General features: G+C 41.9%; 1 protein-coding gene across 1 annotated transcript; it reads right to left on the bottom strand.

The window, feature by feature from the left end:
* Positions 1-7,122: 7,122 nt before the first annotated feature.
* On the bottom strand, positions 7,123-11,619 carry LOC121390350. The gene is made up of 2 exons (XM_041522140.1): positions 11,385-11,619; positions 7,123-8,717 (listed from the first exon to the last, which is right to left on the bottom strand). The coding sequence occupies exons 1-2, from the start codon at positions 11,530-11,532 to the stop codon at positions 8,479-8,481; spliced, it is 387 nt and encodes a 128-aa protein (XP_041378074.1). The 5' UTR covers positions 11,533-11,619; the 3' UTR covers positions 7,123-8,478.
* Between the last annotated feature and the right edge of the window lie 1,650 nt (positions 11,620-13,269).

The raw sequence follows: 13,269 nt of genomic DNA, 5'->3' as shown, positions 1-13,269 counted from the left end.
ACCAACATCAACACCACAGCGACCAAATAAAATGTACAGTGTACATAAATTTCACGTGTTTGTGTTTCGTACCATCTTCTGCACTTTCTTAGTATGTCAGATAATGTTCATTCTAGCAAACCCCAAGGTGAGTTAATATATAGGTGTTCCAGAACGACCCGGAAAGAAAAGTAAGTTCATTTTCAACATCTTATAAGCTGGGGATTATAACAATATTAGACTTTCATTAGAACCATTACCGTTTCAACATTGGGGGTGGGTCACATTTAGCGCTAACTTAACCCTAGCCTACCCATTGTGACTACTGTATGAATCCGTGTGTGAATGAACAATACCTACTACAAAATTCATAGTATATGTATAGCACTATGCTTTTTAATCAAAACAAACACTATAAGGGACTACCCTTCAAATTAGCTAGCTAGGTTAATATAACCCCCCCCCCCCCCTGTCTTTTATTATAAGCCAAGGATAGGGGGGATGGGTGGCTTTGAAAGCCGTTGGATACTTTAGAATAGGCACATTAGGAACAACCTTAACACCAACTAGGGACAAACACACGACACGCACATAAATTGCATCATCTCTACATAGGGTGCATTGGTCTAATAATAACAATGCACCCGCTCACAAATTAAAACAATAATGACCCAACACCGTACTTAATAAGGAGTCGGGCAAACGAAAACCGGCTCCGAGTACACAATTGCAATGCACCTTGAGGGAGCTGGACAAAAGAATACCGGTTCCCTCTACCCAACCCCAAACATTCCTTGATGCTGGCGGAGGCACCAAGGGCACAAGAACGGGAAAGATGAAAGAGGAGAACAACATACGGATCACTAGACAGTTGCCAGGAGACGGAACCTAAGGGAAACACCAGGACTCACCGACCTTATCTCCCAGACATACACAATGGCATTCCACGAAAAATCCCTTGCATTATATATGCACAATTGCGTCGAGTCTGCCCTGGATTGTCATGCCACGATCAGAAGAGACCAGGCCCTTTCTAAGGGCCCTATGGGCAACCTAGGGAGACACCTCATCATCCGCAGGTCTTAATTAACGAGCTACTCTCGGCCTACTAAAATCCAAACTTATACGTAGCTCCCTACCTTTTATTCTTTAGAACGAAAATCAAAATTGCGCCAAACATCCTTCATCAAAAATGTGCACCCATTTCCCTTTGGCTTAATCCTACGGGACATTCCAAATTACATAGCACCATACCACCTTCCGCCTGTTACCGGCTACGGTCGGACTGCTGGTGCTCCCTTGCACCTGCCAGTGCAGGCGATCCCTCCTTCACCCACCACAACCCTTTCCTGTCCTGGACGGAAGAACCGGCTGGGGCCGGTACTTGTGCCCAGGACAAGCGTCCGCTACAACAGCTTGCTCTAAATGTGCACGTTAAAAACAAATTCCAAGTTCAAAGAGTAGCTTTCATTTCCAGTCTGTCTTCCGATGAGTAAAGATCATGCCAGCTATTGCAAGGCACAGGTTGAAGGCAATATAATATGTTGCCATTCTGAATGATTTGATTGCTGCAGAAGACCTCGCCTTGGCTGTTTTGGCAGAAGAGGTGCGGGACGACGGACAACAGCGCGAGTGGTGGGTGAGGCCCTGGCTGCAAACCAGAGTACTCTTCGGCCAGTACGAGTATCTGATGATGGAGATGGAGATTGCTGACCACGCTAGCTTCAAGAACTTCCTTCGAGAGTTGGTCCTCGCATTCAACGACAAGACACCTTCTGGAGGAAAGCACTTCACCCAGGCTTGAAGCTAGCATGCATCCTGAGGTTCCTGGCCACTGGCTGCACATACAAGTCTCTGATGTACAACTTTCGAGTGGCACACAACACCCTTGTACTGTTCATTCCGAAGATGCTTGAAGCTATTATTGTGGAATATGTTGGTGAGGTCCTCGCCATACCTACCACCATCCAGGGTTGGCTGGACATTGCTGACATTTTCTCCAGAAGATGGAATTTTCACCACTGCCTTGGAGCTATAGACGGCAAACACATCGCAATTAGGTGTCCTTCCAGAGGCGGATCAACATATTACAACTGCAAGGGCTTCAACTCCATAGTTTTAATGGCCCGTGTTGATGCGGATATAAATTCATCTGGGTGGATGTTGGTGCCAGTGGATCATGTTCGGACAGTTAGATATTCGGGACCTGCGAACTCAAGGCTACAATAGATGATAATACCATTGGCTTCCCTCCACTTACACCACTACCAGGAGATGACGAAATTTACCCTACCATCGCTATCAGGTGGAAAGTGGCTTGCAGACTCCGTGAAGGCTGAGAAGCAGGCAGGTCTGGTGCGGGTGCAGGTGCAGATAGAGCAACAGGTGAGGAAATGCTGCCATGTCGCTGGCTAGGTTGTTGGCGAGATGGTATGGAGGCACTTGGAGACGGAGTACGAGAAGGCGATGATGATTCTGTAGGCTCCGGGGTCGCTTTATAAGGTTTAGCTCTTTTTTTTTCTTAGGCATAATGACGGTGTTCCTGTATCTGTATTACAACATCAACTGAGGCACCTATTGACACATCGCTAATTAAATGTGGAGTACGAACCACAAACATTAGGACGTAGTAAGAAAGTGCTGACAACGTACGACAGACGCCACGAACGTACGTAGAACGTAACGAGAACCTAATTGGAACTTCCTGGACGTAGAAAGAACGTATGTAAAACGTCGAGTAAACGCTGAGGACGTAGTCAGAGCATACAATGAACGTAGTATGGACGTACAATGGACGCCGAAAACGCAGTCAACAAATTGTGGCGACCACCCGAGTTCTATGTACGTCCTTTGTACGTCCACTCTACGTCCGCTACGTTCTTTCTACATTCTATACGTTCTGAGGTACGTTTTGACACGTTTGCCGCGATCGACGGCGCTCATGTTTTACAGGAAAACTTTGTCGTAAAGGGTTTGCGATCATGTCGACCTGACGAAGACCTCTGTAGACCATTGTACGTTCACGACCGCGACCACCGCGTTTCTCGAGAACGCTGTGATCGCGCTGGCTAGAACGTGGGAGTGTGAAACGGGTTTTACTAAAGGTCTACGTCCAGCCTCTTTCACATTAAATACATTTTCCTGTTTCGAATACCAGTATCTGTATATACAATGTGTCAGGCACGGGGGAAGTAAGTAGACATTGGATGTGGTGGTGGTGGTGGTGGTGGGGGGGGGGGGGAGTTGCTGACTGAGATCGAGGGCGCAAAGCAAAGTTTCTAGGGGGTTCGAGAGTACGCTCCCCCGTACAATTTTGAACACAAGATGTCCTGAAATGCAATTTCCTGCATTCTACAAACAAAATTTATCTCTGCCTTAAAATTTTAAGATTTACTACCAATAATAATGTTGATTCAGAAATGTGCCAGTGTGTTTCTGGTTGTCCTAGTGTTTGTAATAGCCCAGGCCGAATTTTACAACTTTTACAAAACATTTCACTGCATTGATTTGTTTTTTTTTGTTTGTTTCTCCCCCTCCCTCTACCTTTCATCCATCCGTCCGTCCATCCATCCGTCCGAGAAAAGCAAATTTCTATGGTTTACAGAGGTGTTTTAAATATTTATTACATATTTCAGATAACGGAAGGAAGGAAGGAAATGTTTTATTTAACCACGCACTCAACATATTTTATTTACGGTTATATGGCGTCAGACATATGGTTAAGGACCACATTGATATAGAGAGGAAACCCGCTGTCGCCACTTCATAGGCTACTCTTTTAGATTAGCAGCAAGGGATCTTTTATATGCATTATCCCACAGACAGGATAACACATATCACGTCCTTTGATATACCAGTCGTGGTGCACTGGCTGGAGCGAGAAATAGCCCAAATGGGCCCACCGACGGGGATCGATCCCAGACCGACCGCGCATCAAGCGAAAGCTTTACCATTAGGCTACGTTTCGCCCCTTTCAGATAAAAGAGATATTGACGAGTTTCATGTTACAGTTTGGGCTATGGTTTGTGCAGGCCATTATTAATTAACACCAAGGGAGCAGGATTTACCTTTGTTTGCCGACGTGCAGTTAAACATTCATTCATTCATTATAGGGGCTTGATGCCCGGCCGATTTGGTATCGATCCCCGTTGGTGGGCCCATTGGCTATTTTTCGTTCTAGCCAGTGCACCACACCTGGTATATCAAAGACCGTGGTATGTGCTATCCTGTCTGTGGGATAGTGCATACTAATGGAACAATGTAGCGGGTTTCCTCTCTAAGACTATATGTCAAAATTACCAAATGTTTTACATCCAATAGCCGATGATTAATCAATCAATGTACTTTAGTGGTGTCGTTAAACAAAACAAACGTTTTTTCATTCATTCATTCATTCATTTATTCAATCACTCATTCATTCATTCATTCATTCATCCATTCGTTCATTTACGGGAGCTGGATGTAGCTCACAGGTAAATGACCAGCCTGATAGTTTTACAGACACGTACTAACGACCGACAGGTGTTGTTCATAATGTAATTTCTTCTTCTTTTAGCCGATCAGCGCTGACACAAGATTGGGAATGGAAACAAATAAAGAGAAGAAATATTGATTGACGCCATTGTACAGCCGTGGTTGTATTAGTCGAAAACATCTCCCAACGCTGCTAACTCAGGGCTGTCCCTTTAATTTTCATTACAGACGGATATGTCCATTATTTCACTGATATTATCGGCCATTTCACTGAATACTATATAACAAATCATCTTTAATAGCTAACTCCTTTTGTCATAACTTATCATCAATCATCAATTTTCCTTCAATCAAATAACAGTAAAATGACCATCTGCGCGCATGCGTACGTGTGAAACAAGCAAATGACTGGGAAGCTTCGGTTAAGCCATCGGACTACAGGCTGGTAGGTACAGGGTTCGCAGCACTACACCCCCTTCTCTCTCACTAACCAACTAACAACTAACTCACTGTTCTGGACAGACAGCCCAGATAGCTGAGGTGTGTGCCAAGGACAGTGTGCTTGAACCTTAATTGGATATAAGTTGAAAATATAATGAAAATGTAGCAGGTTAATATAGTCCGGTTTAGGAAATAGTTCCTCGTAAAAACAAACACTACAAAATTCTGATATGCCTTTTGAAATCTTTCTTTGATGATTACACGTAGGTTAACTTCTGTAGTATTTAATTAACCCATTGGTTTGAAGTTACTTGTTATAATGTAGTACTAACTGATAACAACTGTGTGGTATAGTGCTACTTGTATAGCAGCAACACGGGGAGGACCTCGTTACTGGTCGCGAGATCGCTATTACGCTAATTTAATATTTGGTATTATTATTATGTTTGAGGTGTTGGATAGATTATGTAACAGTTTGTTCACATCAGAAGATAGAAAATGGCTTAGCCAAAATTTTAGCAAACTTGCACATTTTATTACCCATTTTTTTTTCTTTTCATTTTGTCGATGGATAAAATGAAAGAAGAAAGAAATGTTTTTTTTAACGACGCACTCAACACACTTTATTTACGGTTATATGGCGTCAGACATATGGTTACGGACCACACAGATTTTGAGAGGAAACCCGCTGTCGCCACTACATGGGCTACTCTTTCCGATTAGCAGCAAGGGATCTTTTATTTGCGCTTCCCACAGGCAGGATAGCACAAACCATGGCCTTTGTTAAACCAGTGATGGATCACTGGTCGGTGCAAGTGGTTTACACCTACCCATTGAGCCTTGCGGAAGACTCACTCAGGGTCTGGAGTCGGTATCTGGATTAAAAATCCCATGCCTCGACTGGGATCCGAACCCAGTACCTACCAGCCTGTAGACCGATGGCCTAACCACAACGCCACCGAGGCCGGTGTATGGATAAAATGATTGCCGTCTGTTGAGGGGTTCTGTTTTAAGTTATAATTTGGAATCGAGGGGGCGAGACGTAGCCCAGTAGTAAAGTGCTCGCTTGATGCACGGTCGGTTTGGAATCGATCCCCGTCAGTGGGCCCATTAGGCTATTTCTCGTTCCAGCCAGTGCACCACGACTGGTACATCAAAGGCCGTGGTATGTACTACCCTGTCTGTGGTATTGTGCATATAAAATATCCCTTGCTGCTAATCGAAAAGAGTAGCCCATGAAGTAGCGACAGCGCGTTTCCTCCCTCAATATCTGTGTGGTCCTTAACCATATTATGTCCGACGCCATATAACCGTAAATAAAATGTGTTGAGTGCGTCGTTAAATAAACCATTTCCTTCCTTCCTTCGAACCGGATGTCTGCCAGCCTGCTTTCTTAACTACGGTTAATTGGGTTTCCATTTTTGTGGAAGACCTGCTTGGCCAAGTGGTTAAGCCAAACGAATCGCTGCAGTGGGTTCGAATCCAGCCAAATTAACAGTTTGTGTTTGTAAATATTGTGTTTATTTGTTCCTCAGCTGTAAGGGGTGGGATCTAGCTCACATGGTAGAGTGTTCCCCTGTGGTTCTTTGGCCGCAGAATCGAGCCTCCTCGGTGAACCCATTAGGCTTCTTTTTTTTTTTGCAAGTTCCAACCAGTGCACCCCCCAACCCCCCCCAACCCCCCCCCCCCCACACACACTGTTAGAAAAATGTAGAGTTTCCTCTGAAAGACAAAGTAAGAAAGAAATGTTTTATTTAACGACGCACTCAACACATTTTATATGGTTATGGTTAAGGACCACACAGATATAGAGAAAGAGGAAACACGCTGTCGCCACTTCATGGGCTACTCTTTTCGATTAGCAGCAAGGGATCTTTTATATGCACCATCCCACAGACAGGGTAGTACATACCACGGCCTTTGATGTACCAGTCGAGGTGCACTGGCTGGAACGAGAAATAGCCCAAATGGGCCCACCGACGGGGATCGATCCCAGACCGACCGCGCATCGAGCGAGCGCTCTACCACTGGCCTACGTCCCGTCCCAGTTTCCTCTCAAGACTACGTGTTATATTTTCCTAATACATGACATCCATTAACCGATGATTAATCAGCCAATGAGTTCTAGTGGTGTCGTTAAGCAAACTTTATTTTACATAAACCTGAATTGTATTGTTCCAAAATGAACATGGTATAGAGCAAAAAACCACAACAACACAGGAATTATGACAAATTACAATATTTATTTCAAATGTTCACTGTACACAATTTTCAGAGATAAAAGTAGAAGGTGAATAAATAAATAAGTTAGTACAAATAAAATAATAAATAAGTAATATAGATTGTTACACACACTTTTCTGATCCAACACGCTAATAATTACAACATCATATACAATAAATATAATAGTATGTAGTATTGTAAAATAAAATGTGTAGGTAACTATAACCGAAGTTTTTTTGCACGAAAACTCTTCACACACTTTCGATGAACATACCACAATGTACAATTATAATATTTATGCATTCTTCAGGCGATGTAAACTCGTTATGTTGTCCAACAGAAAAACTTTTTTTTCAATAACGTGAAAATCCTTTTATATAATTTTACTCAGTTATGCTATAGGCACAGCCATCTTGACATTTCGTTCGGAATCCCTCGGCTCATTACGGATTACCCGCATTCGGAACACTTCGGCCGATGTCTATGTATGAATTATATATGGCCACAGACCACAATTAATTACGCTAAATGTTTCAATATAGCGTTAGTGGCTATAACAGTTTTATTAATATCAGCAGGCCCGTGAATTGTTTATGTACCTTTGCCTGCCCGATTGAAACATACTCCGAGAAGGACAACCCCTGTCGTTCAGGTCTTTCTTCAAGGATATTGGTTTAAAGAAACACACCCTCTAAACCTGGCCGGAGTACACCCATTTTACACAAAAAATACTACGTTTGCATGTCTTCAATGTCAACAAGTTACACATGTGTGCAAACTACATTCTATCCCCTGTCAACTTAGTCAAATAGTTGCAACTTCAAAGCTGGCTGCCATGAAATAATCACAGTCAAACAGCAGACTATTAGCACGGGCAAATTTCCAAATGAGAAGACAACGGTGATTGCGAGGCCACATGTATGTCTCTTCATTACTAACTGTCCACAAAATAGTTCAGTAATATGGAACATTCTTTACTTTATACACAACAGCAACAGTTGTATTGTAAAGTAATAACATAATATAATTCAGGTCTTTTGCTAAACTCATTGTTTGAAAGTATGTCTGTATTGTCAACTAAATATTCTGAAAGTTAACGTCGGAAAATCAAGACAATAGTAAATAATCGACTAAGACTTCAGGTTGTGATTCCGAGGTTGGATTCGTGGAATTAACCGAGGAGTTCCGAATGGGATTTCCCGGTATCTTGTAAAGCTAGAAATTCCAAAAAGATTTTATTTTAGTCTCTCATAACTCCATAAGGAGCGGCCTTTATATTGTTTATTAAGATTATTTTTTTTCGCGTATTTTACTGTGTATGTATAATAATAAAACATCTGTCTGTCCGTCTTCGTTCAAACTTCAGTAACGGTTGCGTTGTCTCTCTTTGACAAGAGTGTAGCGTGGTCTGACGATGGGTTGGACGAAGTTTGCGCTCTTAATGTAGCAGTAATCTGGTAGCGGGTTCACACCCTGGTCTTTCAGTTTCTGGCAGGCGGCGTTGAGCATGATCAGTAACACTGTCGAGTAAGCTGGGTTCGAATTACCCACGATGTCCAAATTTTTCCCGAGTTTTCTTACATCACGAACAATTTCCTGAACTGAAAAAAAGAAATAAAGAAACTGTTGACAGCTATCATGTCTGTATTTAAACACACACCCATCACACGCACATACACACACACGCTCACAAACACAGTATGTATCTATACCGGCCTCGGTGGTTAAGCCATTGGACATAAGACTGGTAGGTACAGGTTTCGCAGCCCAGTACCGGCTCCCACTCAGAACGAGTTTTAAAGACTCAATGGGTAGGTGTAAGACCACTAAACCCTCTTCTTTCTCACTAACCACTAACAACTAACAACTAACCCACTGTCCTGGACAGACAGCCCAGATAGCTGAGGTGTTTGCCTAGGACAGCGTGCTTGAACCTTAAATGGATATAAGCACGGAAATAAGTTGAAATTAAAATGTATTTATGTATGTACTTAACTATCGAAACATCCATCCCTCCATCCTACCGTCTGTCTATCTATTCGTTTGTCTGTCTGTAAATGTTTAGTAAATTTTAAATCTTGTCTTTTCGAAAACCACTTTATATATATATATATATATTGATCACCAGTGTAAGAACTCGCATACATGCTGTGATAGATAACTGCTAGTGACGCCTGGAGGGACAATGCGACGTTTCCTTGTATTATTGAAATACTCCAAATATCCACAAGACCATAAAAACATTCCCATGGGCGTACATGGGTGTGTGTGTGGTGGGGGGGGGGGGGTCGATGGGTTCGACCGCCCCCCCCTCCCCCCCTGAAATCGCTTTTTTTATAATTTAATATATCTGACATTGATATCTGACATTATTATATTTACTCAACATAGAAATATATGCCCAATATCTCTGCAATCTATTTTGGAACCCCCCCCCCCCCCTTTTCAAAATCCTATGTACGCCCATGATTCAACACATCAAATCAACACACACATTGACCCACTACATTTTTCTTTTAGTAGCAAGGGATCTTTTATATGCACCGCCCCACAGACAGGATAGCACTAACTGTAACGGAAAATAGACCGACATCGCGTCAATCGAGCGCTTCCACTGTGCTATGTCCCTCCCCCCTCCAAAAAAAAAAAAAAAAAAAAAAAAAAAAAAAAAAAAAAAAAAAAAAATAATAATAATAAATAAATAAATAAATAAATAAATAAATAAAAATAAAATAATAATAATAAAATAATAATCAAATTAGTAAAAGCAAATCAAGGTTATGTTAGTTTATAATTATAATGGTTTTACTTGATTACAACTATTCAGTTCTGATAAATGATAAACGGCATATTGACCTGTAATTCTGAATCTCAATATGTTTTAATCATATTCGCGTAAATTTTTGTGTTCAGTATAATTTTTTTTTTTTTTTAGGTGATCTTCACAGATGTAAACACGTGTGGATCGAATTGTTTCCCAGGCGCGGATACTGAGTGACCCGTGAATCCACTGCCTCTGTTGTTTGCTAAGTAATGAATTTTGCCTTTGTATAACATGAACAGTCTTGATTATCAGTGCCACCGATCTACAATTCTGGTGCATTAATGTTATGGGGTCCATCTATGGGAAAAACCCTTGATCCGTGCTTGTTTTACTGGATAGGTCCGGAGGAATGTTGCGCCCCCGGGAAATTATGGAAATTATGGAAATTAATTGTATTGCGGAGCAAATTGTCTGTACTCAAGTTGAAGTTGTTTATATGTTTTGAGTTGTACAACTCAACAGCTGAATACATAACATAACATAATACATATACAATATGCATTGTGCAAAACAATGATGAGTATGGTTTATATACTCAACTAAATTAAGTAAAGGCTAATAGATATTTTTGGCTTTTTTTTTTTAAATATAGTAAAAACCCCAACACATTTTCTTCCGTTGTAAGGACCTGGTATTGACGTTGTGGCATGTTTCCGAACTCTTCCTGGCTTTTGTGGGGTCGAGCGTAGCACAGTGGTAAAGCGCTCGCTTGATGCGCGGTCGGTTTGGGATCGATCCCCGTCAGTGGACCCATTGGGCTAAATTTCTCGCTCCAGCCAGTGCACCACGACTGGTACGTCAAAGGCCGTGGTATATGCTATCCTGTCTATGGGATGGTGCATATAAAAGATCACATACTGCTTATCGCAAAGAGTAGCCCATGAAGTGGCGACAGCGGGTTTCCTCCCTCAGTATTTGTGTGGTCCTTAACTATATGTCCGACGCCATATAACCGTAAATAAAAAGTGCGTCGTTAAATAAACCATTTCCTTCCTTCGTTCCTGACTTTTGTCTTGAGCTCCTACCCCTGTTTTCACCCTGGACATGGGATTGGCCTTAGTAACAGGGAACTGAGGCCTCCACGAGTTCAAAATATTGGACTCAAGTAATCGAGGGTCCAACTCGACCCAGACTCGGCGCTGAACATGGATGCCAAATCATGCCATCTATACAATGACCCATTATATTGCATTCCAGACTGTCACATTTGGCGTTCGCTCCACGTCCATATAATGCAAGCGGCGGGAAGCATAATATGGCAAAATGACGTAAAAACAAAAATAATAAATTAAATGAGAGTGCTCTTCCTTGTACGGGTACTCGAGTCCTGTGAACAGATTGAGTCTTGCTAAACTCGACTCATGCCCGAGTATTCGTGGAGACCCAACAGGGAATGGTGAATACTAATAATTAAAAATAAATAAATAAAAATTACTATACTCACTTTTTGAAAGTAGCAACACTGGGCCGACTGGCTCCACTGGTATCTGTGTTCGTGGCGCTATTGGGCGGACGGGTGTACGAAACGCGTGTACGTCGAGAAAAAACATCGCCATCGCACTAACAGCCAAGAAAATCGTAAGTCTTTCCATCGCTCTTTACGAAAACAATGTGCGGCTCGGGGCGTCTTATAACAGGGAAGCAGGAAATCTTCGTCAGTTGTAAAACAGAGTGACTTACTGTCTTTGTTTTATAGTCTCTCGACGCTTAATTAACCTTCCGTGACGATATTTGTTATTTCTTTGTTTGTCAGTCGAATCACAGATTCTTCCGGTTTCTATGTCCCGTTATGAGTTATGATGTAGGCGTATTCCTGTTAAAGAGACTGTCTTAAGATTATCAACAGTTTGTAAGATGTTTCGGAATAACAGTTAAAGATTGTTTTTGTGTAACAACATAACTAGAGCACATTGATTTATTAATCATCGGCTGTTGAATGTCAAACATTTGGTAATTTTGACATATACTCTTAGAGAGAAAACAAAACCTGCCACATTTTTTTGCCATTAGTAATAGTGAGGGATCTTTCATATGCACCATCCTACATACATGATAACACATACCACGGCCTTTGATATACCAGTTGTGATGAACTGGCTGGAATAAGAAATAGCCCAATGCGCTCACCGACGGGGATCGATCCTACATCCCGCAGCTCCTATTAAAGAAAGAAAGAAAGAAATGGGGTTTTTTAACGACGCACTCAACACATTTTATTCACGGTTATATAGCGTCAGACATATGGTTAAGGACCACACAGATTTTGAGAGGAAACCCGCTGTCGCCACTACATGGGCTACTCTTCCGATTAGCAGCAAGGGATCTTTTATTTGCGCTTCCCACAGACAGGATAGCACAAACCATGGCCTTTGTTGAACCAGTTATGGATCACTGGTCGGTGCAAGTGGTTTACACCTACCCATTGAGCCTTGCGGAGCACTCACTCAGGGTTTGGAGTCGGTATCTGGATTAAAAATCCCATGCCTCGACTGGGATCCGAACCCAGTACCTACAAGCCTGTAGACCGATGGCCTACCACGATGCCACCGAGGCCGGTCTCCTATAAAGAGACAGTTTTCAGCCATTGTAAGATGTTTCGGAATAACAGAAAAAAGAAAGAAAGAAATGTTTTATTTAACGACACACTCAACACATTTTATGTACGATTATATGGCATCAGACATATGGTTAAGGACCACATTGATATTGAGAGAGGCAACCCGCTGTCGCCACTTCATGGGCTACTCTTTTCGATTAGCAGAAAGGGATCTTTTATATGCACCATCCCACAGACAGGGTAGTACGTATCACGGCCTTTGATATACCAGTCGTGGTGCACTGGCTGGAACGAGAAATAGCCCAAATGGGCCCACAGACAGGGATCGATCCCAGATCGACCGCGCTTTACCACTGGGCTACATTCCTCCCCGGAATAACAGATAATTTTTAACTATTAAAATTGCATATTAAATTTTAAAACAAAATTTATATAAAATATCAATGGCTGTATATTAAATGTGTTTCTGAACTTTTATTTCATACTATGTATTTTTGTTTCTTTGTTTTCTTGTTTTTGTTTTTTTGGGGGGTTTTTTGTTGGGGTTTTTTGTTGTTGTTTTTTTTTTTTTGTTTTTTTTTTGGTGGGTTTTTTTTTGGGGGGGGGGTGGGTGGGGGGTGGGTGTGGGGTTTGTTTTTTGTATCTACAAAATTATTCAAATACCAAATCCAGTTTGGGCTACTTACAAACATTACGACGACCGGAAATAAATTTAAGATATATACACACTGATATGATTGAGTAATTAGCTAGAACTGGTGACAGTAACTAA

This window comes from Gigantopelta aegis, chromosome 15 (assembly GCF_016097555.1).
Source record: "Gigantopelta aegis isolate Gae_Host chromosome 15, Gae_host_genome, whole genome shotgun sequence".
Taxonomy (NCBI): domain Eukaryota; kingdom Metazoa; phylum Mollusca; class Gastropoda; order Neomphalida; family Peltospiridae; genus Gigantopelta; species Gigantopelta aegis.
This window is presented reverse-complemented; position numbering and strand designations above follow the sequence as displayed.

Excerpts from the sequence above, each read along its gene's own strand:
- LOC121390350 (XM_041522140.1), bottom strand. The coding sequence starts at position 11,532 with ATGGAAAGACTTACGATTTTCTTGGCTGTTAGTGCGATGGCGATGTTT. Across the intron at positions 8,718-11,384 it reads AGTGTTGCTACTTTCAAAAA|TTCAGGAAATTGTTCGTGAT; the intron begins GTGAGTATAGTA and ends TCTTTTTTTCAG.